Source organism: Trichosurus vulpecula, chromosome 1, assembly GCF_011100635.1.
Source record: "Trichosurus vulpecula isolate mTriVul1 chromosome 1, mTriVul1.pri, whole genome shotgun sequence".
Lineage (NCBI taxonomy): Eukaryota > Metazoa > Chordata > Mammalia > Diprotodontia > Phalangeridae > Trichosurus > Trichosurus vulpecula.
The window spans coordinates 497,570,735-497,596,574 of NC_050573.1; the positions used below are offsets into that span (position 1 = coordinate 497,570,735).

General features: G+C 41.8%; 1 protein-coding gene and 1 pseudogene across 2 annotated transcripts in view; both read left to right on the forward strand.

The window, feature by feature from the left end:
* BAG1 (BAG cochaperone 1) overlaps positions 1 to 25,840 on the forward strand; it is a 50,129-nt gene that overhangs the window by 13,901 nt on the left and 10,388 nt on the right. Inside the window, exons 3-5 of one of the 2 annotated variants that reach the window (XM_036739313.1) lie at positions 8,489 to 8,571; positions 12,722 to 12,835; positions 21,963 to 22,070. In XM_036739313.1, coding sequence (XP_036595208.1) covers positions 8,489 to 8,571; positions 12,722 to 12,835; positions 21,963 to 22,070 — 305 coding nt within the window. The remainder of the gene's footprint in view (positions 1 to 8,488; positions 8,572 to 12,721; positions 12,836 to 21,962; positions 22,071 to 25,840) is intronic. The other variant, XM_036739319.1, reaches the window with a different exon arrangement.
* Positions 960 to 1,532, forward strand: LOC118831858 (annotated as a pseudogene).

Consider the following 25,840-nt stretch of genomic DNA (forward strand, 5'->3'; position numbering starts at 1 on the left):
GGAGTTTGAATATAAAACTAAAGCATCTGGATCTTATCGTGTCAGCAGCCATGAAGTTTTTGTTTTGTTTTGTTTTCTAGCATGGGCATGATGTGATGAAAGTACCATTTTGTATTGCTGAAACTGCCTATTTATCTGCCTTTGTCTTCATTCTCTCTCCACTGGAATTTTTTATGGTCCCTTTCACTGAAGGCTGTTATTGCTTAAGAGCAGCTAGAGGCTCCCCAGACACGCATAATTGTATTGGGCCTAGTTTCCTACAGTTCTGTTTGGAGCCTAAGTTAAGTTTAGATCTAGAATAACAAATCCAATGCAGTTATGTCTTCACAGTCTCAAAGGGGTACTTACAGTCTACAACAGTCAGGACTGTCCCTTCCCAAGGGAAAACAGGATATAACTGGAAAAATTAACCCGCTGTTCTGCATGGGATCACTTATTCAATATTTTTTTTACTGCTCCTTGGGACCAATTCAGCATTCAGATATGTCACTCAGAGCTCTGTGTGAGTACTCAATAAGTCAGTCTGCTCAGAGCTCCCCTAACCTCATATTTGTGTGTGTGTGTGTGTGTGTGTGTATTAGATTTATTTAGCACACCTCCACATTAATTCCTCAAGTGTTAAAACCTACATATGGAACAAAGTAAGATCATAAACCATTTTTACACTGATATCCCCACTAGTTGACTGTAGGTAGGTTCTTTAGGAATAAGAAGCCCCATCATCCAGCTTAAAAAGCCATCAAGATATGGTTGGGTACACAAGAGACCTTAAGGATTCCAGAAGAAAGCCATTCCTCTTAATCTGTGTAGCAATCTATGGAGTAAAATTTCTATTACAAATAATTTCCCAAGCTTGAAGGAGCTTCCTCTTAATAAACTTCCCAGTACAATTAAGTAATGACCATTAAGAATACAAAAGCTTGTCAGTTCGAGTTCCTGCAGCAGCTGCCGGAGCTGCGATGCCCAAAGGAGGGAGAAAAGGAGGCCACAAAGGCCGAGCCAGGCAGTACACAAGCTCTGAAGAGATTGATGCCCAGCTTCAAGCTGAAAAACAAAAGGCAAGGGAAGAAGAAGAACAAAGTGAAGACCTTGGTTATGGAGCAGCTGGTGACCCCGAAAAGGAACAGAAATCCTTAGATTCAGATGAAAGTGATGAAGATGATGATGACGACCAGCAAAAGCTCAAAGGAGTGGAAGGATTAATAGACATAGAGAATCCCAACCGAATAGGCCAGACAACCAAAAAAGTCACTCAGCTGGATCTGCTTGGGCCAAAGGAGCTGTCTAGAAGAGAATGAGAAAAAATAGAAAAACAGAAAACAAAGGAACAATACGTGAAAATGCATTTAGCTGGTAAAACAGAACAAGCCAAAGCAGATCTGGCCCGACTGGCCATCATCCAGAAACAGAGGGAAGAAGCACCCAGAAAGGAGGAAGAAGAAAGGAAAGCAAAAGATGATGCAGCTGTGTCAGGAAAACAAATGCAGTTGCTCTCCCTGAATAAATAAATACAGTGCATGTGGGAGGAGGAAATGCCAGGGAACTGTGCCCAGGGCCTGCCAGGACCTCTGCCATATTGCATCCCACACTGGTGCCACCTGGAGTGTACTGTGGCATCCCCCTCCACCTCATGGAGCCACAAATGGTGTGGATCCTCTTCATCTTGGCACAGAATTCCATTTTGGGGCAGGGGGACAGGCAGGGGAGGGGGGCAGCTGCTATCTTTGGGGAAGAAATAATGCAGAAAAGCATTTCTGTGTGTAACAATTAAAAAAAGAATACAAAAGCTTTAGGTCCCAGAAAGATCTAGGCATATCTCATGCTTCTGCATTTGACCTTTTCTCCTGGGGACTTTGATTCCCCCAAATTCAGTCTCTCTCCTTGATGGTTATAAAGTTAACTGAGATCTGAGGAAGTATTCCAAGAGAATTTGAAGACTTAAATGACCAAACCCTGCCTCACAAGGTCTCCCAGGAGGCATCAACAACCTCTTGCTTCTCAGCCATTCTTGGTGACACATCGTGCAACACCATAACAAGCAGAAGAGGGAAGAAAGGACTCTGGTACAAACTGAGGGACCTATCCTTATGGTTATCGGCATTACAGGCCTCTGAGTCACAGTATGAATCTATCCAATACACACGGGGAGACCTCTCCGATTGAAACTGCTCTCTAATAAGCTGTGTCTGTAAGTATCATTTGTGAAGCCACAAGTGAAGCCTTGTTTAGGAACGCTGAGATCCCAAGCATGTAGGGCTTCAGGACCTCTGTGCAGACTTCTAGGGTCTTGATCTGAATATTGAGGCCTTCTCAGAATATCTTTTGAGAGAATGTAAAGGACCCTTCTCACACCTTTTTCAAACATCACTCCAAAAGGATTGGATAGGGACTATGAGAAGGCCATGACCGAGAACTTCATCAGGGAGCCTTGGGCAGAAAGAACTTTCAGACACAAGTCAGGATGATTTATGTCTTCAGTGTGACTACTGGCCAAGTCTAAGTTTTCAAGCCTGTGTAAATGGCAGAATAATGTTCAGGGGGTAAATGACGGCTACTTTTGGCAGCAATTGGAAGAAGAACTCTTTGAGCTAAAGGGGTTTAAAAAGGAGCAAAAGACTCCATTAGTTTCTCCTGCCTACTTCCATTCCTTTATTCGGCAGCAAATGCTACACTAGTGATTATTTGGTAATCTAAGCATCCACATAATTGGGAGGAGAAAATGGAATCCACTCCATGCTTAAGATTTAAATATCCAAAGGAGATTTATTAAAGGACATTCTTTATAGTCAGCTGGATGTTTGAGTGGGATGCTGCATGCCTCTAAATCATTGTCTAGATTGGGGTATGGTAGTAGATTGAGCGTATGGTAGTTCCCTAGATTGGTGTGGTATAACAGCTGCAAACATGCCTCCTCAGCTTTCCCTTTTTGCATAGGAAGACTCTGATCTCAGCAAGGAGGCCAGTATCACAGGTGTGCAGAGAACATGGAAGGGAGCAAAATGCAAGAAAACTGGAAAGCTCAGAAGGAGCTTTTATGAAAGCCATCGGGGGACCAATGGAGTTTATTAAACAGAGAGGCAATATGGTCAGTTTTGTGCTTAAGAAGTATCAATTTAACAACTGAGTAGAAGATGGAGTGGGAAGAAACTTGAGCCAAAAGGCTACTGCAGTAGTATAGGGGTGAAGTGATGAGGCAGTGCACCGGGGAAGCAGGAGGGTCAGAAGAAAAAGGAGGGCCATATCAAGAGATGTTACAAAGGTATAAAAGACAGGACTTGCAAATTATTAGATATGGGAGTGGTGGTGAGAGACAGTGAAGAATGGAGGATGACACTAGGTTGTGAGCCTGAGTGACTGAGAGTATGGTGGTACTTAGGACAGAAATAGGGAAATTATGAAGAGAAGAAAGTTTTGGGTAAAAGACAATGACTTTTGTATGTCTAAAAGGCAGTTGGAGATAGGATACTGAAGGGCATTAGGGTTAGGTAAGAAAATCTGAGAGTTGTATGCATAGAGATCATAATTGAAAGCATAGGTGCTCATGAGACAGTCAAGTAAGATATAGTATGAGGGAGAAGAGAAGAAGGCCCGGGACAGAGCCCTCTTGGATTCTCGTGGTTGTGGCAAAGTTATGGGAAAGCATGGGCAAGAGTCCCAGAAGATGGGCAGGCATGGATAGGCATTGTTAAAGCCAGTACAAACATGGATGAAATCATAGATCTGTCAGAGTAGTTGAATATTTTGCATAGAGTTTAAATTTAGCTGAGTTTAAGTTTGAGTGCCTAGATATCCACATGGAGACCTACCTAACCGTCACTTGGAAGAGAGGAAAAAGAATTCAGAAAAAGATAGACTCGAGTAGTGTCAAATGAGAAAAAGCCCTTGAATCTTGAAGCTAGGAGGTCACTGATGACTGAGAAAAATTTTACTTGAGTGGTAAAGACAGAAGTAAATTATAGGAAAAAAAAAGGCATGAAGAGGTAATAGAGGTAGTATTTGGTAGCCTCCTTTTTTCACCAACACACCAGATTCTTATATTGATCCTTTGAAATTTTTTTTTTGCTTTCTTTTAAAAAAGCTTAAAAACCTTTTTACGTACTCTTCCCCCAAACCCCACCTTGAAGCAGTTCTGTCAACACAGACAATCATCAAGAGATGAGGACTTGTTCACATTGGAGCTGATCCCTTCTATCCCATTTATGGATAGGCAGCTCTAAGCTGGGAAAGAAATTTATTCTTCCTTGAGCAGGACTCATCTGCCGTTTTGCAAGTAGCCGTGCCCATTTACCAATGGACATGTCTTCAGAAACAGACCATAGCATGTTGTTCTTCAGTTCTGAAGTTAGATTAGGGATTACTCTATTTCTTCCATGCATATATACATATATTCATATATACATAGGTATATGGATGTATAAAATATTTATCTACAAGTTACGTATGTATATGTATGTATGTATAGGAATATAGCAATATACAATACATTTATCTTCCTGAATCTCCATGTATATGTTTATCAAACTGTATGTTGATATATTTGTGTACGTATGCATAAAGAAGCATGCATATATAGCACTGTGTTGTATATCATATGTTTGTTGTTATTTACATATTTATATACACAACTGCATACGCAATTGCCCAGCCTGTAATTTTGTGGATCCAGAGAGCTTCTGAGGAGGACCTTCCTCTCTCTCCCAATTGTTGTTGAGTCTTTTCAGTTGTCTGACACTTCGTGACCCCAACTTAGGGTTTTCTTGGCAGAGACACTGAAGTGGTTTGCCATTTCCTTCTCCAGCTCATTTTACAGATGAGGAAACTGGACAAGCAGGGTTAAGTGAGTTGCCCAGAGTCACACCACTAGTACCCATCTGAAGCTGCATTTGAACTCAAGAAGATGAGCCCCCTAGCTGCCCCTTCCTCTCCCAGTATAGCTCTATATCTGCTCTGAAATTTACATAAAGAGGACAGACACATATTAGCTGTGTGACTTTGGACAAGTCATATAATTTCTTTGGGCTTGTTTCACCAGTTGTGAAATGAAGGATTTAGACTAGATGAACTAGAAAGTCTCTTTCAGACTCTAAAATTCTGTAAATTCTGTGATTTAGTTGCTACCTCTGACTATGCAAACCTCAGACCAGACAGTATAGCTCTCTGCCCTGTTCCCATTACCCTGGTCACCCAATGAAATGGCCTCATTGTCAATGTTTCTTGGGCCTGGCTCCCAGTTACTTGGATCAAAGACACCGAAGGTCTGCCTTATATTTGCCTAGAATTATCTACAAGACTAGGTTTGCTATATTGTTCAAAAATTGAAGATTGATTGATCCTCTATCTTGAAATAAACCTTCCCTTGGTCCTTCTGACCTTTCTAGCTAGTGGCCTCTTTCTCTACCTGACAAACTTCCCAAATAAGAAAGGCTGTAAAGAAAAGATGGACGGGAGTTGTGCTATCATTCACCTTGACTGTCTCAGATCAATTAAAGGAATAAAAGAAGCTAGTTATTTCTGAGATGTGACACAGTTTGGTGACCATGAATACCATACAATGACAACTAAATCAAACAAACACCATGGTGGACAGGCCTGGGGTTTTAGATAGTCCAGAATGGTCAGAGGACAAGGAACTGGATAGCTCCATGGTAGGACAGAAAGAGTAGTAGACCAAAGACCTGAGTTTCAATCCTGTCTCTACAACTTTACCTCACCTGGTTTCAGTTCATTGGTCATCAGATGGAGGGGGTTGCTCTAAATGCTCTCTGAGGCCCTTACATTGACGACATTCTATGATTTCATGAATTGTGACATAACTTGGAGACCCGGGTGCTCATGTTCCCAGAGGGAATCCCCATACATTAAGAGGCAATTGGAGAGAATACCCCCTTCTGAGGTTGGTATGATGTTGTCCTAAAGAGGCGTGCTTCTGGTTTTTGATTTGGTCCTAACCTGTGTGCTGACTGATGAGGAGAAGCCCCCAGTGTAGAAATTCCCTCCATTCACAAAGGTCAGCAGCTGGTTTGTAATTTATAGGCGTAGAGAGTTGCTTGGAGCACTGAGAAGTCAAGTGACTTGTCTGTGGTCCGGTAGCCTGTGGGTGTCAGAGGCAGGATTTAAACTCAGGTCTTCCTGACTCCAAGGCTCTCTTAGGTAAGCCCACTCTGCCTCTACTCAGTTCTTATTGCCAGTTTTTCCAGTCAGCTCCTATTGCTGATGCTTTCAAATGAAGAGTTATCACTAAGTGGAGATGGGTCCCCAGAGAGTTTTTGGGGTGTGGTCAGTTAAACATTACATTGGCTTCAAATCTCTATCAGGTGCTTTGGGTAGAAAGGAGACGTCTGGAGACAATGGGGATGTCATAGGGAATGCAAATTTTTGCCACAGCTGGTGTAGCAGATTGGATGTATGTCTGGTGTATGGCTGGGGGTTGTAGAAATAAATTAGAATGTCATTTGGATAAAAAGAGGAGCCCAGCTGTTCAGGAATCACTGGAGCATTCTATTCATAAAATGTTGGAAGACGGAGAGGACATCCTGACATCAGCAAGTTCCTGGGTTTTGAAGGCGGCCAGTCAGGAAGAGGAAGTTAGGGGTTGTCCCTCAGTAGCTTCTGTCCACATTGATTGGTCCTTGCATTTCAAGGCTTCAGTAGGCCTGACTGAGGAGGTGGAATCAAGCATGGCCTATATTTCACTGTCCTTGAGGAAAGCATACTGAGAATGGCAGCTTTTGGTAGTCCCAGGATATTCTATAAGGAACTTTCCTTGACTTTTGATAAAACCTTTGAAAGGTGGCATGTTGTTGATGGAGACTGGTCTTGGAGTCAGGAAGATCGGGGTTCCAATGCTGCCTTTACTGGTATAACCATGGGGAAGCCACTTAACCACTCTTGGCCTCTGTTTCTTCATCCGTAAAATGGGGATAAGTCAGTCACCCCAAAGGGTTGTTGTACGGATCAGATGAGATGATGTGTGTAAGATGCTTTCAAACTTAAAGCATTATATAAAATATTAGTATTTTAAAGAGCTGTCTTCTATGACAAGGCCTCACCTTCGAGAGTGTTTTTGTCTGCCGGATGGAGAGTAATCTCTGTAGAATAAGCATATTCATGTGATTACAGATTTAGAGCTGGAAGGGACCTTCGAAATCCTCTAGTCCAACCTCTTTATTTTACAGGTGAGGAAACTGAGGCCCGGAGAGAGAGACTTACTTGCCCAAGACAAACATTGTCAATAAACATCGGTTAAACACTTGCTCTGTTCCAGGCACTTGTGCCAAATGGTGAGGATAACAAAAAGAGCCAAAAGACAGACCTTGCCCTCAAAGAGCTCATAGTCTAATGGGGGAGACAACAAGGAAGTTTCTACAAACAAGCAAACACAGGTTAAATAGGAAATAATTAAGAGGAAGGCACTAGGATCAAGCAGGTTAGAAAAAGCTTCCTGTAGAAGGTGGGACTTCAGCTGGTACTTAAAGAAGGCAGGGGAGCCAGTAGGCTGAGAGGAGAAGGGAGAGAGCATTCCAGGCATGGCGGAAAGCCGGAGATGCTGAGAGCTGAGAGATGGAGCTAGGAGTCCAGTGTCACTTGATCAAAGAATATGTGGTGGGGCATAAGAAGACTGGAAAGGTAGGAGGAGGGGCTAGGAAATAACACAGGTAATGCGGGAGAATCAGGTTCGAACCCAAACCTTGGCAAATGAGATAGATTTGCTTCAAGAGCACTTACCTTACCATACCGATGGAAGGAGGTGACTTACAGGGAAGGTATTCAAGAACAAAGAAAGGAGATAATTATTACCAAGACTATTGTTGCCTTTTGGTGGATTTCTTTGAAAGAGAGTAACTGAGCTCTATAAGCTTTCACTAAGCAGAGAAGGACCCAGCTGCAGCTGCCTAGGTGACCCAGAGCATTTCCTTCCACATGTTCTTTGTACCCCATTTGTATGTTGTGCCACTGGGAAGGCTGATGGAGGTGAGACAGTGGTGGTGTGTCTTTTTCCTTGTACCCTAAGTATCTTGTGGACTTTGATTGTGCTTATGCCCGATACTCCCTTTGGAGGCCCAGTCAGGCATTTCACCAGAATATGTTTAGGATAATATAAATTAGGATAACATGGTATATATTCAGATAGAGCCTAGGCTGCGTGTATTGAGCTGACACTCAGTTCTATGTCTTTAGAGAGAGCCCTAGATGTAAGACTTATGTTCAAACCCTGTGAACTCTCCTACAGCTTCTCTGTATAGTTGGGTTTCTTTGTGAACTTGACCCAACTGGTCCCCTCCTCACATACTCACCAGCTGTTTATCTGTGTCCATGGTAACTGTGCTCTAAGTTTCTGTCCAGTCCTAAGATTCCATGACTCCTATTTTAGTTCCAGGACTGTCATTCCACTGTCATCTGAAAGTTTTTCTTCCTGCAGATTTCTATAACTCCTGAAACCTATTTTTAAATATTATTTGCCAAAGGAATAGTTTTCTTTCCCTTTCAGGAAAGTCTCTAAAAGAAATGGAACAGCCATTGTCAGCACTTGGAGTGAAAAATGGTTGCAGAGTGATGTTGATTGGGAAAAAGGTAGGTTCACTTTGCTTAAGAGTCTCTTATAATTGAATAATTAAGCTTTGTTGAGGTATTTTTGTTTCAAAGGTAAATCTAGATCACTGCGAATATCTGCTTTCCTCATTAAAACATTTCTCCAAAAGCTTTAAGGAGCTCTTTAAGAAGGGGCCCTGTCTCCCAATATCCCACTCGTCCGGTTAGCCTGGGTCCCCAGAGGGCAGCCTCTAGGGGTAGCCCAGAGGCGTTGTGGCTGGTTTTGTTTTTGTTTGTTTTTAGTAGGATATCTCATTACCTTCTAGTAGTGTGTGCCCCCCATAATTATCAGTTGACATCAGTCAGCCAAATTTAATTAGTTTTTAGGAAGGGATAGTTTACTAAGGTGGTATAGTGAGAGGAGTTGATATAAAATACTGCTCCCCCCCCCAAAAAAAAAATCTGTGCTACACTTTCCCACCAGTGCATACAGAGAACAGGGGGAAATGGCGCTCACACTTAGAGTACATGTGGCAAAGGGGGTGACTTACTCAGAGTATTTCTGGAAATCCTCTTGCTGCAGTCTTAAGATGGTCTTCTTAAGTATGATGTAGCTTCCTACCGGTATCCTTGTAGAGTCCTAAACCTGTCTTTCCTTAGTATGTCCAGTTTGTTCTAGGCTCCCGCTGTAGACACTGCCACTAGTCACTGCTGCTCCTGGGACGCTGCTAGGACTCTGATGACAAGTCCAAATCTTCCAACCCTCCAAAGTTCACCAGGTCATTCTCTGGTCCAGGTGGGAGGGGAGGAGGCTCTATTCTTCTCTCTCCATCTCCTCCCCAGCCCCCAACAATCGATTCTCTCTTAGAGGCTTCACTAGAACTCTCTTCTAGATTCTAAATTGTCTTGCTATTTTATAGAAGACCTACAGGGATTACGTTTATTTCATGCCTTTAACTGATTGATTGAGTTGAGATGTTCTCACCTAATAAAGTTGTCAAGACTAGAATAGTTTTGTGGAGTAGAACTACTTTTGTTATTTACTTGTACTGGGGTATGGTGATTGACAGATTGACTCAATTCATCCTCCAACCTTATATGAAGTTTCTAGATATCATCTGAGCCACCCAAATCTCTTCCATGTGGAGTTTAGGCTGCAACCATGTGGAGTCTTGGGGCTTAGTTGATTAAGCATCCGGTATGACATTGATAGAACAAGAGTTCGGGGCTTTTATTTTTTTTTTTTAACCACACTAACCTGTATGCTTTAAGGTTTGCAAAGCGATTTCCCTTATCACAATCTTGTTAGGTTGTTACAAGTTGTTAGGTTGGTATAAGTATTTTCTGTCCTTTTTGTGAATGACATTGTGCTGATTGTATCAAGCCCAGAAACATCACATATCCTATGAAATGAGGTCCATGATCACTCATAAGAGTTCAGGCTACCCATCCATCAGGAAAAACTAAGTGGATGAAGAATGTCTTTTGTCCAAGACTGTAAATATATAGTTGAATGGACAGTCCGTTCAATTGGGCTGTCTGAGACAAACTCGCAGAACTGGTTCATCAGTACGAAATGCAGATGGATCATGAAACTATGCCTAGAACTAACTAGGATAAGGAAGCTGAATTGTTTTTGAGATGTAGTGCATTTAATGGCCCAAGAGTCAGTATGCTGTAATGAAATCCCAGGTCCTGGTCCCTATCCCTTTTAATGATCCCCAGGCTCCTCCCTCAAACAAATCCCCATCTTTTAAAATTCAGTATTCTTTGGATGATGCTCTATGGCTGTGAATAAATATATAGTAAAACAATATAGTATCTGAGGAATTAAAGTTATGTTATGCCTGAAGGGTGATGGAGAAGCACATGGTAGACGCCCAACACATTACTAATGAAGAATTTTGCAGCAGTGTAAAGGACGTCTTAGAAATATGTATGACTGTGAAAGAAGGCAGGCCGATTGGTAGTTGGGAAAGGCCTCTGTGCTCCTTTGATATGTCAAGAGATCTGGAGGAAGGCTCCCAGTAGGTCAGGTGGACCCCCTATGGAGGACATGGTCAAGAGTCACACAAGTTGAAAATACTTGGATGTGTTTCTATCTGTACCATTGGTGAAAATGCCTGGGTTAATAAGACCACAGGTTGATCAACATATCCAGTTAGTATAATTTTATAGATGAGAAAACTGAAGCTCATAGTGCTTTAAATCATACAATAAGTAAGTGTCAGAGCTGGGATTCAAATTCAGGACTTTTAGTCTCTGAGATAGTACTCTGTCTCTATGTTTTTGTGCCTTGACTATGGGTAGAGATGAATGCAAATTGATGCAAATTTTTTAGGAGGCCTTTGAAGCAGTCATCTATAATCAAAGCTTCTACTGAGATTTGAGCATTGTGGCATGATCAAAATGTTGGGAATGGAAAATTATTTTAGCTCTAGTGTATAGAATAGCTTTGAGTACAGAGAGACGCTTTGTTGTTGTTGTTGGGTCATTTCAGTCATGTCTGACTTTTTGTGACCCCATTTGGGGTTTTCTTGGAAAAGAAACTGGAGTGGTTTGCCATTTCCTTCTGGCATTTTACAGATGAAGAAACTGAGGCAAAGGGGGTTAAGTGACTTGCTCAGGGTCGCACAGTTAGTAAGTATCTGAGGCCAGATATAAACTCAGAAGATGAGTCTTCCTGATTCCAAGCACAGTGCTTTATCCACTGTGCAACCCACCTGCCCTAGAGGGATACTAGATGCTAACAGCATGGAGATTATAATAGTCTAGTGAAATTACCTTGGTCCAGAATGAACAGCTTTACAAAGAAGGAAGCATAGTGGAGAGGGAGGGGTGGCCTGGGAGGTAGGAAGATTCCTAGGAGTTTAAGTCCTTTCCCTTGAACACACCTTCTATCTTTGTAACTGTGGCCAAGTCATGTAACGTTTCAGTGTCCCAAAGCAACTCTCTAAGACTCCCCAAGTTCTAGGTAGAAGTATGAAGTCTGCGTAGGTGGGTTTTCACATTAGGTGTTCCCCACACAGATGAAACCACAAAACACAGGAAAGCAGAGAAAGCCTTGGCTACTGATTATGGGACAGAGTCAGAGAAACATCCAAGACCAAGTACCTACAAAGAAATCTGCTGTATCTAGGAATAGAGATAGAGTTGTTTCATTGGCGATTTCCTGAAGAAAGAGGAAGATCTCCTGTTGGATGAAGATGGAGAAGAAGAGTAGGGAGATTTGGCAATTATCTGCTTAGAAATGTTAGGAGAATTCCCCTATGCTTGATTTAAAAAAAATATCTCTGGTGTATCCTCCCTTATTCTTTCTTTTGCCACCCCAGCCCCCAGCGTCTGTATCTGTTGACATCCTACCCATTTAACAAATGACCCTTCTTCTGTGAAGTCTTCTGTGATCACCCAGCTAGAAGTGATCTCTTCTTCATTTGATTTCACGTAGCTTTGTACTCTTCCCTAAGCACTTCTCATATTTTAATTTGTATTAACATCTATCTATGTGTTATTCCCCCTATTGAACGGAGTCCCTTGAGGGCAGGCACTTTGTCTTATTTCATCTTTCTATCTTTTCCAGTGCTGTATACTCAGAAACAATAAATGTTTTTACAAGGAATGATTATGTTCACAAATCCATTTGCCCACAAATTGTCTATTTGTGCCAGTAGCAGCTCTCTATTGACAAACAGTTCCAGATTCTTACAGCTACTCAGATCTGATAGGTCATGGGATACCTGCTGGAGATTTGTTCCAGGCTTTAGTACAAGAAAGATTAAATCAGGCCTGTACAACCTTCGGCCTGCAGGCCACTTACAGGCCTTGGACTGCTTGCTGCATGCCAAAGGATTTCCTCTACGTGCAAAGGATGTTTTTCTTTACATTTTTTGAGGGTCATCGGAAAATCTTTTGGCATGCTGCAAGCGGCCAATTGGCCACAGGTTGTACGGGCCTGGATTAAACCATTTTCCATAAGTTTCCCCGCCCTCCTCTCTAGATCAAAATCTTTGCACATATGGAATTCCAAATGTCACATTTTTCATCAGTCACACTCATTTTTTCCAAAGTGGCCAGAGTGGAGCCTCCTCCCTCTAGAAAGTTAGTGGTTTAGATCATGTTTACTTGGAATTGTTCCTCCAATGAACTATGCAGCCTTTGATAATTACTTTATTTCCCTTTAAACATTTTTCAGAACAGTCCAGAGGAAGAGGCTGAATTAAAGAAATTAAGAGACTTGGAGAAGTCAGTGGAGAAGATTGCTGATCAACTAGTAGGTGTTAATGAAGAACTTGCTGGTATCCAGAAGGTAAATCTCTTTCATTATTTTTCCTCGAACTTTCTTAGTACGAGTTTTTTCTCTTTGTTTTTTTTTTTATTGCAGCCAGCGTTCACTTGTGCTCTGTGGTGTGATACAATATGTGAAATACAAAGGCCAGTTTCGTTTTAGGCAAGCTGTGTGTATGCATTTGACACATCCGACATGTCTGTCTATTTGAAGTTTCTTAGTCTTGGCAAGAAGAATTGCAAAGAATTCTCTCAATATCCATACTGTGGATTTTCCTAGAACTTTTTTTTTGCCAGTTAACCAAGCCTTTAAATATATTTATATATAAACATAAATTTATATATAACTTGATGTCCTTTGTACAGTTCTTCCTTAGTAATGTGTTGTAGCCTATTCCCACCTACTGTGCGCTTCACCATTGCCCTTTGGGACTACAACGTGACATTTTATAGATCTATAGATTGTACTTCATCAATTTTTAGAGCTATATATATATTTATAGATCTGTGTATCTAGGTTTAGCTCTTTAGATCTATAGATTATCTATAAATAAAATGTTATGTTGTGTCTGAGGGGCACATCAATTTATCTTTACATATCAATCATAAGTATGTAATAAGTGCCTACTATGTGCCAGGCATTGTGCTAAGCACTGGGGATATAGGCAAAGAGTTCCTGCTCTCAAATTGGTTACAGTCTAACAGGGGAGATATCATGAAAACAAATTATGTGCAAGCAAGGTATATACAGGATAAATTGGAGAAAATATGTGTGTGCATATACACATGTGCATGTGTGTGTATACACACATATACAGACATATATACTTCTGTGCTTTAAAAGAGACAGCATAGCATGATAGTTAGAATGCCAGACTTGGAATTGGGAAGATTAAGTCTAGATACTTGCAAGCTGTGTGATTATGGGCAGGTGACTTAACCTCTCTAAAGTTCAGACAACCCTCTAAGACTTAGAGACAAGATTGCCATCTGCATCCGTGCACAGAATTCCTACAACCAAACATCAGAGGTCCTTGATTTATTGATATATAATCCTTATGTTGCCACATCTTTATTGTTAGCAAGTCAGATTTCATGGAGGGGGAGGGGATAGGTGGAGGGTGGGGGGGGGAGAGAAAGAGAGAGAGAGAGAGAGAGAGAGAGAGAGAGATGGAGAGAGAGAGAGAAACACGCTTATGGTTAGATTGTACCAGTTATTTTTTACGTTGTTTGAGTTCTGTTTCATAAATTAGTTGCAGCCCAATCAACATGTTTTAGACATAGTCAAATTTAGCGAACCTCCCACAGAATTCTATGCTGTCAAATTATTGTTGTTTGGGTGCCTAGAGTCTATAATGGTCAAAACTGAATGATTGAAAAATTCCATTAGATGAGTCATTTGCTTTTTATTCTGATTTGTCTGGGCTTTTTATTGTTGTGGTTCAGTCATTCAGTCATGTCCCACTCTTCGTGACCTCATGGACCATAGCATATCAGCCCCTTCTAACCTCCACTATCTCCCAAGGTCTGTCCAAGTTCATGTTTGTTGTTTCTATCCATCTCATCCTCTGCCATGTCCTTGTCCTTTTACCTTCCATCTTTGCCAACATTAGGGTCTTTTCCAGTGAGTCCTGTCTTCTCATTATGTGGCCAAAGTATTTTAAGCTTCAGCTTCACTATTTGACCTTTCAGAATCTTTAAAAACTTTATAGCTTTGTCTTGGGATCCAAGTAGGGAAACGGTTATTAATAATTCACATTTATATAGGGTTTTACAGTTACAGAGCACTTTCTATAATGTCATCTCATTTCTTCCTCACATTAACTCCATGAGACAGTGCAGAGATTGTTGTCTTCATTCTGCAGACAAGGAAATTGAGGGTTAGGATTGGATAGGATTAACTTGCCCAAAGTTACATAGCCAGTAAGTAAAGGAAGGTAGAACTTGAACCCAAGTGTTCTGATTCCAAATGTGTTTACATCATTCTGTTTCTTATTATGTTAAATGATGGTATTTTTGTCTCTGCAACCCTCTGATTGTTTATTATTAATGGAGGCTAACTAGTTTTTAACCTAAAAACAAGGGCTTCTTTTCTGGACAGGGCACACCCTCAAAGGTTTTACTAGTATTGGGGTTTGGGGAGCATTTCTTTTACAGAAGACACATTGAATGGGAGTGTGGATCTCTGAGAGACTTGACATTGTGGCTGGCAGAGGATTCTGATAGAGGTCCTCTCAGGATACTGAGGTAGCGCACTGTGAGGGCAGGGGATCTTGAGTGGAGGGACACATAATTCAGGGTGATGAAAAAGTGGGAGCAGGAAAAGGGGAGTCACTTTGTGGAATTGCTCAGACCTGAGCAATTACAGATAGAGCATTCTCTGTGGGGACTTTAGTGGGGTTTTTCTTTTCCATTTACCACCCTCCCCCAGAGGGAGGAATCCTAAAGATAGACTCTGATGGTCATGGAACAAAGCCCTAGGTCTTATGGAACCTCTTGGAACAAACCTTTAAACCCCCTTTTTTTCTTGCCCATGCATCCTCATGGGAGGCAATCTCAGGATGATAACATCTGCCCCATCATTTCCCCTGATAGTGACCTATGAACACCTCTTTTCCATGCTGTACTCCTACCAATACTCTGCAGACAGCTCTCAGAGCTAGAGATCCAGCTGTCAGTTGGGCATTTCAACATAGAAGTCCCATAGGAATCTCAAACTCAATTAAGTCCAAAACAGAACTCATTATCTTTACCCCAAACCAAATTCCTCCTAATTTCCCTCTCTCTGTTGAGGACACTGTCACCCTTCCAGTCACCCAGTTTTGAAACCTCAACGGTATTCTGGCTTTCCTGCTCCTTCCCCCCGATATCCCAACAGTGGCCAGTCTTGTTGATTCTCCTACTCCAGTATCTCTTGATACCATACCCTTTTCTCTACTCACATGGCCACCCTTCCCCCACCTCACCCCAGTTCAGAGACCCATTGGCTCTTTACTATTGCCTTCCCAGCTTCCAGTTTCTCCCTTCTCTAACCATCCTTGACATAGTTGCCAAAATAATCTTCTTAGAGCACAGGGCTGGCCTTGTCACTCCTGCTCTGGAACCTTCAATGACTCCCTATTTCCTCCAGGATAAAATACAGGTTCCTTAGCTTGGCATTTCAAACTCTTCATAGTCTGGCTCCTTAATTACTCATTCTTTCTCTTCCCCTTCCCCCATCTTCCACCACATACTTTGTTCCCCAAACCTGGCATTCTATCTCTCACCTCCTTGCCTTTGCATTGGCTGTTCCACAGCCCTGGAATGCACTTCTTCTCTCTCCTCTGCCTCTTAGAATACCTAGCCTTTTTCAAGCCTCAGCTCATGAGCCATCTCCTGCCAGGAATCTTTCCTGATCCCCTTGGTTGTTTGAGTTCCCTTCCAACTCTGAAATTCTGGGATTCTCTGAAAATCTGTCAGACATTTGTTGAGACATAATGAGAGCTGTGGGAAGGGGAAACAAGACCCAGAGAAAAGTAATCAGAGCTGGGGGTGGTTATTTAAGTAATCATGTAATATTACATTAGGAGGCATCTAGGTGGCACACTAGATAGATCACTGGACCTGGAGTCAGGAAGACCTGAGTTCAAATCCAGCCTCTGACACTCACTAGCTGTGTCACCCCTGGGCAAGTCACTTAACCTCTGTTTGCCTTAATCCACTGAAGGAGGAAATGGCAAACCACTCTAGTATTTTTGCCAAGAAAACTCCATAGACAGTATGGTCCACAGGCTCACGAAGAGTCAGACACGACTGGACAACAACAACACTTAAGGATCATCAAGTCCAGCTTCCCATTTTGTAGGTCAGGAAACAGGTGTAGAGAAGTAAATGTCTGCATTTAGAATGCAGGAGAAGAAAATTGGGGCTCAGAGAGGTGAGAGCGCAGCGTCATAGAAACAAAGGAATAAGAGATGTTCAAGAAAAAGTTTGGTCAGTAGTGTCATAAGTTGTGGGAAGATCGAGGAGGATGAGAAATGAAAAAAAGACAATTGAATCAAGGAAGTGCCTGGTGACTTAGGTTGTGTCAGACTTTTGGGTGGGGACAGACGCCATTTTGAAGACCTTTTCTGAAGAATGAGTGGGTAGGTGGTAAAGAATGGGAGTCAGGGAGTGTAGCCGACACTTCTGAGAAGTTTGACCATTAGAGTGAGACCTTCACCTTAGGGTGTTAGCTTGGGGAAGTAGGAGGGTTTGGGGAGATACTTTTCAGCAGAGGCAAACGAGCCAGTGAAGGAGAGATCGAACATAGAAGAGAGGAGATAAGCTTTTGGAGCAAAGCTTGTGCTCTTGGACTTTAGTTTCCATTAGGCAAAAGAGGAACAGGAGGGATGGAAGGAGGTTGAGAGAGGGAAAGTTGAAGTGCAGAAACTATCCTTCTTGTGGCTCCAGTTTTTCTACAAATCAACTTATTACTTTTTTTACATTTTTGCTGTTTACATAAACATGTTTGAAATCTATTTTTTTATTCTTATTTTATTATTTAATATTTTTAGTTTTCAACATTGATTTACACAAGATTTTGAGTTAGGAATTTTCTCCCCATTTCTACCCTCCTGAAATGATCTATTTTCTTTCAAGGCTTGTCCTTAGTTCTAGTCAGTATTTAGTTCCACTTAATGATTATTGTTTGGGCCCCAATGCCTCAGAGTGAATGCAAATAATAATTGTTTCTCTTTTGGCCAGAAACCCTGAGGGTCTTCCCCTCCCAGTTCAATTTTTTTTTTTTTTTTATTAAAGGGGCCATCCCTTGGCTCACTATCTTAAACAGCTTTGATCATTGAATGGGTGCTGCCTCAGTCAAAGTGAGAACCCTGATAGACCTTAGCTTCAAAAGGCCAAGGTCTCCCACTGTATCCTGGACCATCTGTATGTGCTCTATATCTGACCACTGGACCCAGATGGCTCCAGAGGAGAAAGTGAGGCTGGTACCTTTGCACAGCCCTCCCTCACTTAAATCCAATTCACTTGCAAGTCATGACATCACTTCCCTGATGTCATTCCAAATCAAATGATTGTTACCAGTCATAAAAATAACATTTATCTTCACATAGGGCTTTATAATTTGTAAAGTACATTATCTCATTAGATCCCCACAAGAAGTATATAAAATAGATATGGTAAGGGAGTCACATGGTATCACGTCAGAGAGACTTAGTCTTGAATCCTATCTCTGCCAATAACCAGCTGTATGACCTTTACTTTTCTCAGTGTTCTTTTAAGGGGGTGATGAAACATGCCTCCACCTTTTCAGTAGAGGAAGAGAGTTCTTATGGTGGAATGTTGTTTCCATCATTAGATTTGGTCACTGTATTGGGTATTTTTGCTTAACTGTTTTTCATTGTTATAAGGAAGGGTTCAGTTTTAAGGTGGCCTGAGGAGTATTATCCAAAAGATGGACTTAGTGAAAATTAAAAATTCCAAGGGACCAATTAGGCAGGTGGACAGATAAAACATGGCAGGGTGGCTGCCTTGGAAGTCTGCACTCATAGATGAAATCAAGGTTTCCTTGAGCTCACAGTTAAGTCTTCCACATCATGACTTTCCCCATTGTGGTTTCAGTATATCTCAGGTCAGCATAAAAATTAAATGGGAAATTTGGGGGAGATTTGTGGAAGCTGCAGACCACATGCAAAGGCCAGCAGAAGACAGAAAAAGTTTAGAAACTCTGAAATACATAAATATATATTTATAGTATCATATAATATCAACATATTTTGTCTTTTAACACCATAAAAACCCACTTTTTCTGTGGTACAAAGGTAGGGCCAAAAAATTTTATGCAGATTTTCCAGATCACAGGGGCCCCTAACCCCTAGCCATGTGAAAGGGTTAACTACTGTCATGTGTGTCCTAGCAGAGTAGTCTAGCAGCCTTTGGCGCCACCTAGAGTTCAAAGGCTCACATTGCAGAGTGTCATGTATTTCATAGAGTCAGAGTATCTTAAATTGAAAAGGAGCCAGTTTAATCCATTTTCCCTTTGTGAGGACTCTCATTCCAGCATTTTATTTTATTTTTTAAAATTAATTTATTTTTAGTTTTCAGCATTCATTTCCATAAGATTTTGATTTCCACATTTTCTCTGCATCTCTCCCCTCCCCAAGATGGCATGCATTCTGATTACCCCTCCCCCCAGTCTGTCCTCCTTCCATTCCAGCATTTTATTTTTATGGTTTTTTTTTTGTTTTTTTGGAGGGGGGAAGGCAGGGCAATTGGGGTCAAGTGACTTGCCCAAGGTCACACAGCTAGTAAGTGTGTCAAGTGTCTGAGGTCAGATTTGAACTCAGGTCCTCCTGACTCCAGGGCTGGTGCTCTACTCACTGCGCCACCTAGCTGCCCCTATTCCAGCACTTTAGATAGATGGTCTTTTCACCTTTCCTTGAGCACAGGAAGTAATAGGGAGCTCACTATCTCATATGAGAACTCGCTTCATTTCAAAATAGCCCTAATTCACAGAAGGACCTTGGAAGGGTCCTTGAAGGTTGTAGTTGTCAGGAAATTCTTCCTTGTATTGAGAAAAAGTATCTTGTATGCATTTGCCCTAGCTCTGCCTTCTTGAGCCACCTAAAATAAGTGTAACCCCTTGTCCATTTGATAAACCTTCACATATTTATGAACAGGTCTGATGGATACCCTAAGTTCTCTCTTCTCCAGGCTAAAACAACTCCCAATTAGTCTAGAGTTCTGCAGGGAAAGGAGGATGAGTCTAGCATCAGAGGATCTAGGTTCATATCCTGTACCTGTCTGTGTGATCTTAGGCAAGTAACTTAATCTGTGTAGGTCTCATTTTCTGCATTTGTAAAATCAATCTAAGCATCTGTTACGTACCAGGCACTGTGCCAAGTGCTGGGGATACAAAAGGAGGTAAAAGAGAGTCCTTGCCCTCAAAGAGTTCACAGTCTAATGGAGGAAAGAACATGTAAACAAATATGTACAAATAAGCTATATACAAGATTGATGAGAAATAATTAACAAAGGAAGGCAATAGAATTAAGGGAGATTGGGAAAAATTTCCTGTTGGGGTTTTAGTTGAGATTTAAGGCACCCAGGGAAGCTAGGAGGCAGAGCATTCCAGGCATGGGGGACAGCCAGAGAGAAAGCTGGGAGCTGAGAGATGGAGTGTGTTGTTTGTGAAACAGCTAGGAGGCCAGTGTTACTAGATGGAAGTTACTACCTGGCAGAGAGTAAGGGGGGGGGGGGCTAGGTTATAAAAGGCTTTGAATACTAAAAAAATATTTTGTATTTGATCCTAGAGGTGATAGGGAACCACTGGAGTGGGATAGGGGATGGGGATGGTGTTAAGAAGGAGGCTGGGTGGGTAGCAGGGTAGGAAAATCACTTTAGTAGCCTAATGGAGGATGAATTAGAACAGGGAGAGACTTGAGTCAGGTGACCCACCAACAGACTATTGCAGCAGTCCAGACTTGAGAGCTTACACCAAGGTGGTGGCAATGTCAGAGGAGAGAAGGGGGCATATACCAGAGACGTTGCCAAGGTAAAATTGACAGGTGTTGGCAACAGATTGGATGTGGGAGGTGAGAAAGGTACTGAGGAATCCAGGATGACTCCTAGCTTACAAGTCCGAGGGACTGGGAGGGTGGTGCTGCCCTTTACAGTAATAGGGAAAGTGGGAGGGAGGGTTGGTTTAGTGGAAAAGATAAGAAGTTCCGTTTTAGACATGTTGAGTGTAAGATGTCTTCTGGCCATCCAGTTTGAGATGCCTCACAGGCAGTTGGAGAAGCAAGACTGGAAGTCAGCAGAGAGGTCTGGGCAATCGCTTCAGCTCATTTTCCCCTACACTGGGCTACTCTGATAATTTCTGTAAAAAATGGGATGTTAGATAGCTAGCTAGCTAGATAGATTAAAAAGAAAAAGCATTTATTAAGCCCTTATTATGTGCCAGGCACTGTGCTGAGCTTTGGGGATACAACATTAGCGAGGTTGCTCACCCAAAGAGGTTGTATTCTAATGGAGGAAGGCAATACATAAGCAGGAATCAAAGGGAGAGCGGGCAGAGGGAGGTAGGAAGGGGAAGGCATTATGTGTTAAGGGAGGTCTAGGCCCCAGGAAAAGATCATCTATTAGAGCCAAGGGGCCTAGTGGTGAGATCCATATTACCTGTGAGGAGGTGGAGATGTTGGTCAGGTAATAATTACAACCATCATTTCTATAGCATTTTAAGGTTTGTGAAGAACTTGACATGTTATCACATTTGATTCTTATCCCCATTTTTACAGATGAATAAACCGAGGTAGAGAGCAGTTAAGGCACTTGCCCAGGGTCCCTCAACTAATAAGTGTCTGAGATAGGATTCAAACTTAGGTCTTCTTGACTCCAAGTCCAGCATTCTAGCCCCTGCACCACCTAGCTGCCTTAGCAGAGAAAACATGGTGGGTGGGGAGCAGGCCCGGACACTCTCATTTCTGTGACCAAATCAGGTTTGACTGATTCACTCACTCAGTGATGGTGTCGGTCCAGCGGGTGTCATTGAAATGAGCACTACTTTTAATACCTGACTTTCATATAATATACTTGCTTAATATTAAGAGTTTACAAGATACTTAATATACATTATCTCTTATGATCCTTAAAACTAGTCAGTGAGGAAGGTGCTGTAGTTACTATTCCCTTCTTATGGATAAGAAAGCTGAGACTCAGAGTTTATACATAGCTAGTAAGTATCAGAGGGAGGATTGGACTCCTAGGTCTTTCTGACCTCTGGTTTAGCACTCTATCCACTGGGCCAATATCATCACGGAGGTCCTGAAGTCACTGACAAATCAGATGTCACCCTCTGTCCTTCTTGGATGTTCCATCCTACAGACCAGTCTGTGGCCTCACTGTTTGTAACTTGAAGGATTCTGAGATGCGAAGGATCATGCCCATTTCTCAGCCTTTAGTGCCTTGGGGCCAGCTCCACACTGGCTTCACTGACTTGCTTCATTGATCCTGGGATCTTTTGATGAAGGGTGCTGACACACAGTTTTGTCTTCAGTGACTCTTATCAGGCCCAGTGTTACCTGTTTTCACTTGGCGCCGTGACTTGTCCAGCTGTTGTATATTTCAAACAGTCATGCAAATCCCTAGGAATAACATATTTCTCCATGCAGGGTTTTCTAGCCAAGGACTTGCGAGCTGAAGCTCTCAGCAAACTTGACAAGAGAGTAAAAGGAACTGTTGAGCAGTTTATGAAGATCTTGGAACAGATTGACTCATTAGTGAGTAAATAGTTACATAAGCAGAGTAAATATTCTTAGAGACATACCTTTGACCTGTGTTTCCCAGTAATGCTTTGATAATGCCTGTATTTATGTATGACACAACATATACAAGATGTTCTTGATTTTCTAGGCTTATAGGAGAGAAGATGTGAGCTGTATCTAGACACAAACAATATAAAGGAAAACACCTGTTCCCCCCACCCTCTCTCTCATCCTGATTAGTTATCGAAGGGGTTAAGTTCCCTTACAGCTCTAAAGTTCTGGCTTTTTTCCCTGTCTTGTCCCTTCCCTGGATGTAGGCCCGTAAACCCATAATGAATGCATCCAGGGAAGAGTAGCAAGGCTATAGAGCCTCACGGAATTTACGCTGCCCACCTCCTCTCAATCCTCCTGCCCCTCACCCCCTATCCCAGGTCTGTATCCCATCCCTCCATCGCTGGTATGAATTAGAACGCTCAGACAGTTACTGAATTATTGTGCAGACCTGAAGCTACACCGCTGCTTAAGCGACTGCAAACATTTGCAGACAAGAGGGAAGGTCAAATTAAAGGGCTAGGAAGGGTTTTTTGGTGGTTTTTTTTTAAAGCCCCTCAAAAAATTATATTCAAAATCAGGAGCTTTCAAAGATGAGTCTTCACTTGACCATGCATGGCTGTTGTCCCATCAACCGCCTTTCATATCGGATTAAGTTATAATCCGACTTTTACTTCCTCCTGCTCACCTCCTACCAGAGTGCCTGTAAGGCTTCCCGTGCCCCAAGGTTCAGGTTCCCATACCTTGATCCCTTCTCTGCCTTTGTAGACTTACAATAACTGCCAGGCCCCTCTTGCTGAGCAGGACTTCCAGTCCTCGACTCCCTCCTGTCCAACTCTCTTCCGTTGCTGCCTATGTCCCAAAGTGACAGAAACCGTTTCACCTGGATACCCGCCGGTAGGTATCCTTTCTGTCATTAGAAAAGTGGACTTCCTCATTGTTCTAGAGTTGCTCATCACGGGAAAGTCAGCTGTGGGGGTGGCTTTTAGAGGTGATGTTCTCTTTACTAATACTTCAAGGCATTTACCAGGCCTTTCTTCCATATGCACCATTATTTGGATCTAGGCTCCTGCTGAGAGTCTCAGTTCTGTCTTGGAGTCAAATGATGGCTATTCTATATTGACTTCACTCCCTGACTCCCCCAGGGTCCAGCCACCAGCTGACACCTATTGAAATGACTACTGTTGTCAGTTGCCAGAAATAATAATAGTCATACTTGGTGATATTTATCTGGCACTTGAAGGTTTGCAAAGCACTTTGTGATTTCTTCCATCTTTGAAGGAAGCCCATTTCTCCAAGGGCATGTCCCTGGCAAGTGTTGAAAAGTCCTTTTTTTCTTCCCACTATGAAATGCAGACTAGAGCAGTAGAAAAAGAACCCACTAGGTTTAGAGCCAGACATGGTGGTGGTGGTTGTTCAGCCATTCAGTTGTGCTGGATTGTTTGTGAGATCCCATAGACTCTGGCTCACCAGTGTTGTCCGTGGGATTTTCTTGGCAAAGATACTGGAGTGATTTGCCATTTTCTTCTCCGACAGATCAAGTTAAATGACTTGCCCAAGGTCACATAGCTAATAGGGGTCTGAGGTCACATTTGAAGTCAGGTCTTCCTAGCTTCAAGCCCAGCGCTCTCTCCACTGAGCTACCTAGCTGCTGCTAGATTTTGAGCCTGAGATCATGGGTCAAAATCTGAACTTTGCCGCTTAATGCCTACATGAGTGTGGGCAAATCACTTAATCTGCTTCTCTGGCTAAAACTAAGAAGTCAGATTAGATGAATTTTTAGATCCCTTAAAGCTCTACATCTATGATCTTGGATTTCTGATTTTTCTAACAAATTACCTCCTTTCTTGACTTCATGCAAGCTTGGGAATTAAAAATTATCTCATTTTATATATATACACTTATGTATTGTGGGCCTGTGTCCATCATTCACTCTCAGGTTATGAATGACTCTGTGTATAAAATAAAAAAGTCTTTGTAAGAACTACAAGGTACTATAAGAGTATCTACAATATCAGTTATTAGGGAGAGTACATCTCTGAAGAAACAAGCCTTTTAAGTGTAAGAATTGCCAGTATTTTTATATATAAACTATTACCAACAAAATATGGTATGCGAGGGTCTATCCAGAAGGTACAAAGGGCAGCAATTGAAGGATGAATTTAAATCATTTCTTCCACTTTAAAACGAGATGGTTGAAATTTCTAAAGGCCCTTCTATGTCTGGATCTGTAGTTCTCTGATGCTTCACTGTAAAACTTAGAAAAGACAGTCACTGAGCAATGAAAATGATTTTTGTTCGCAGTTGGTAGAGCACCCGGCCCTGGAGTCAGGAGGACCTGAGTTCAAATCTGGCCTCAGACACTTGACACACTTTATTAGCTGTGTGACCTTGGGCAAGTCACTTAACCCCAACTGCCCAGCCTTCCCCCCTGCCAAAAAAAAAAAAGAAAATGATTTTTTGTTCCACTTTCTCTTCCCTTCTCCAACTGCCATGAGATGGACTTTCTAAGAAGCAATGAAATCACAGTATTTCAAAGTGGAAGGGACCTTTGTTTATAAAAACAAAATGCATCAATAAAACTTTTTTTTAAATAGCCATTAGAGTTGACCTGCAGCATTCATAATGCTGCCAGTATCTGGCATCACCTAGGCCAGTGGTGTCAAACTCAAGTAGAAATGGGGAACACTATTCTGTACATAAGGATCCCTTTGGGTTACGTATTGACTTGGTTTTCAAATGTAATATTATCTATGTTTTATTGTATCTTTATTTATTTTATTAAATATTTCCCAATTATATTTTAATCTGGTTCAGGCTTGACTTGGGGCCACATATTTGACACCTCTGCCCTAGAACATGACGTACTTCAGCCTAAACACTTTAAGTTTGGAATGGTGGGTTTGGTAAAACTAATTCATGCTTGACTCTTAAAATTATGCAGTTTTAAATTTAGCATCAAATAGGGTTACGGTTGTTTTCCATCTAGCCAAATTTTTGAACTTCTTTGCTGAAGTGATCTAAATCCTAGTTACCTAAAGTGCTTCAACACATAATCATCTGCAGGGATGGAAGAAGAGATCTGCTCCCTGGCCGATCATCTGTCTCCAGCCTCAGCAAAGCCCTGGTCTTTTCTCCAGCCATTTGAGTTCTCCTAGTAATGACTGTGCGACCTTGGGCAAATCTGCCTTTTTGAACCTGTTTCCTGCTCTATTACATGAGATTGGAGTACTCGGTCTCTAAGGTTCTATCAGGTCTGAGGCTATCATCCTATGGCAAGAAAGGAGAAAGAGCTGTGGGCAGACAGCCCGGAGATCTTCAAGTTACAGCTTCAGCACTTACTAGTAACTTCTTTGGGCCTCAGTTTCCTCATTTGAAAGATGGGAATAATAGCCACTACTTACCTAACAGGGTTATCCTTAGCAAAGTGCTTTGCAAACCTTATAATACTATAAAAATGTAGGTTATTATTAGCATTAGCACTAATATTAATATTTAACAAGGAGTAACAAAAATCAAAATATATTTTACAAATGAAAGGTTTTTCTGCTTTTACTGCAGTTACCTGCAAAATTAAATAATCAAAAAATATTAGTTCTTCCAGCATAACAGTTAATCAAGGCTTTAAGGAAAGGGGCTGAGTTCTGGAGATGGCAAATTTGGAATCAAGAGATCCCCCTAGACTAGGGATCATTTCTGTGGTCTAGAAAAGAATAGCAAAAGAGTAGAAAGAT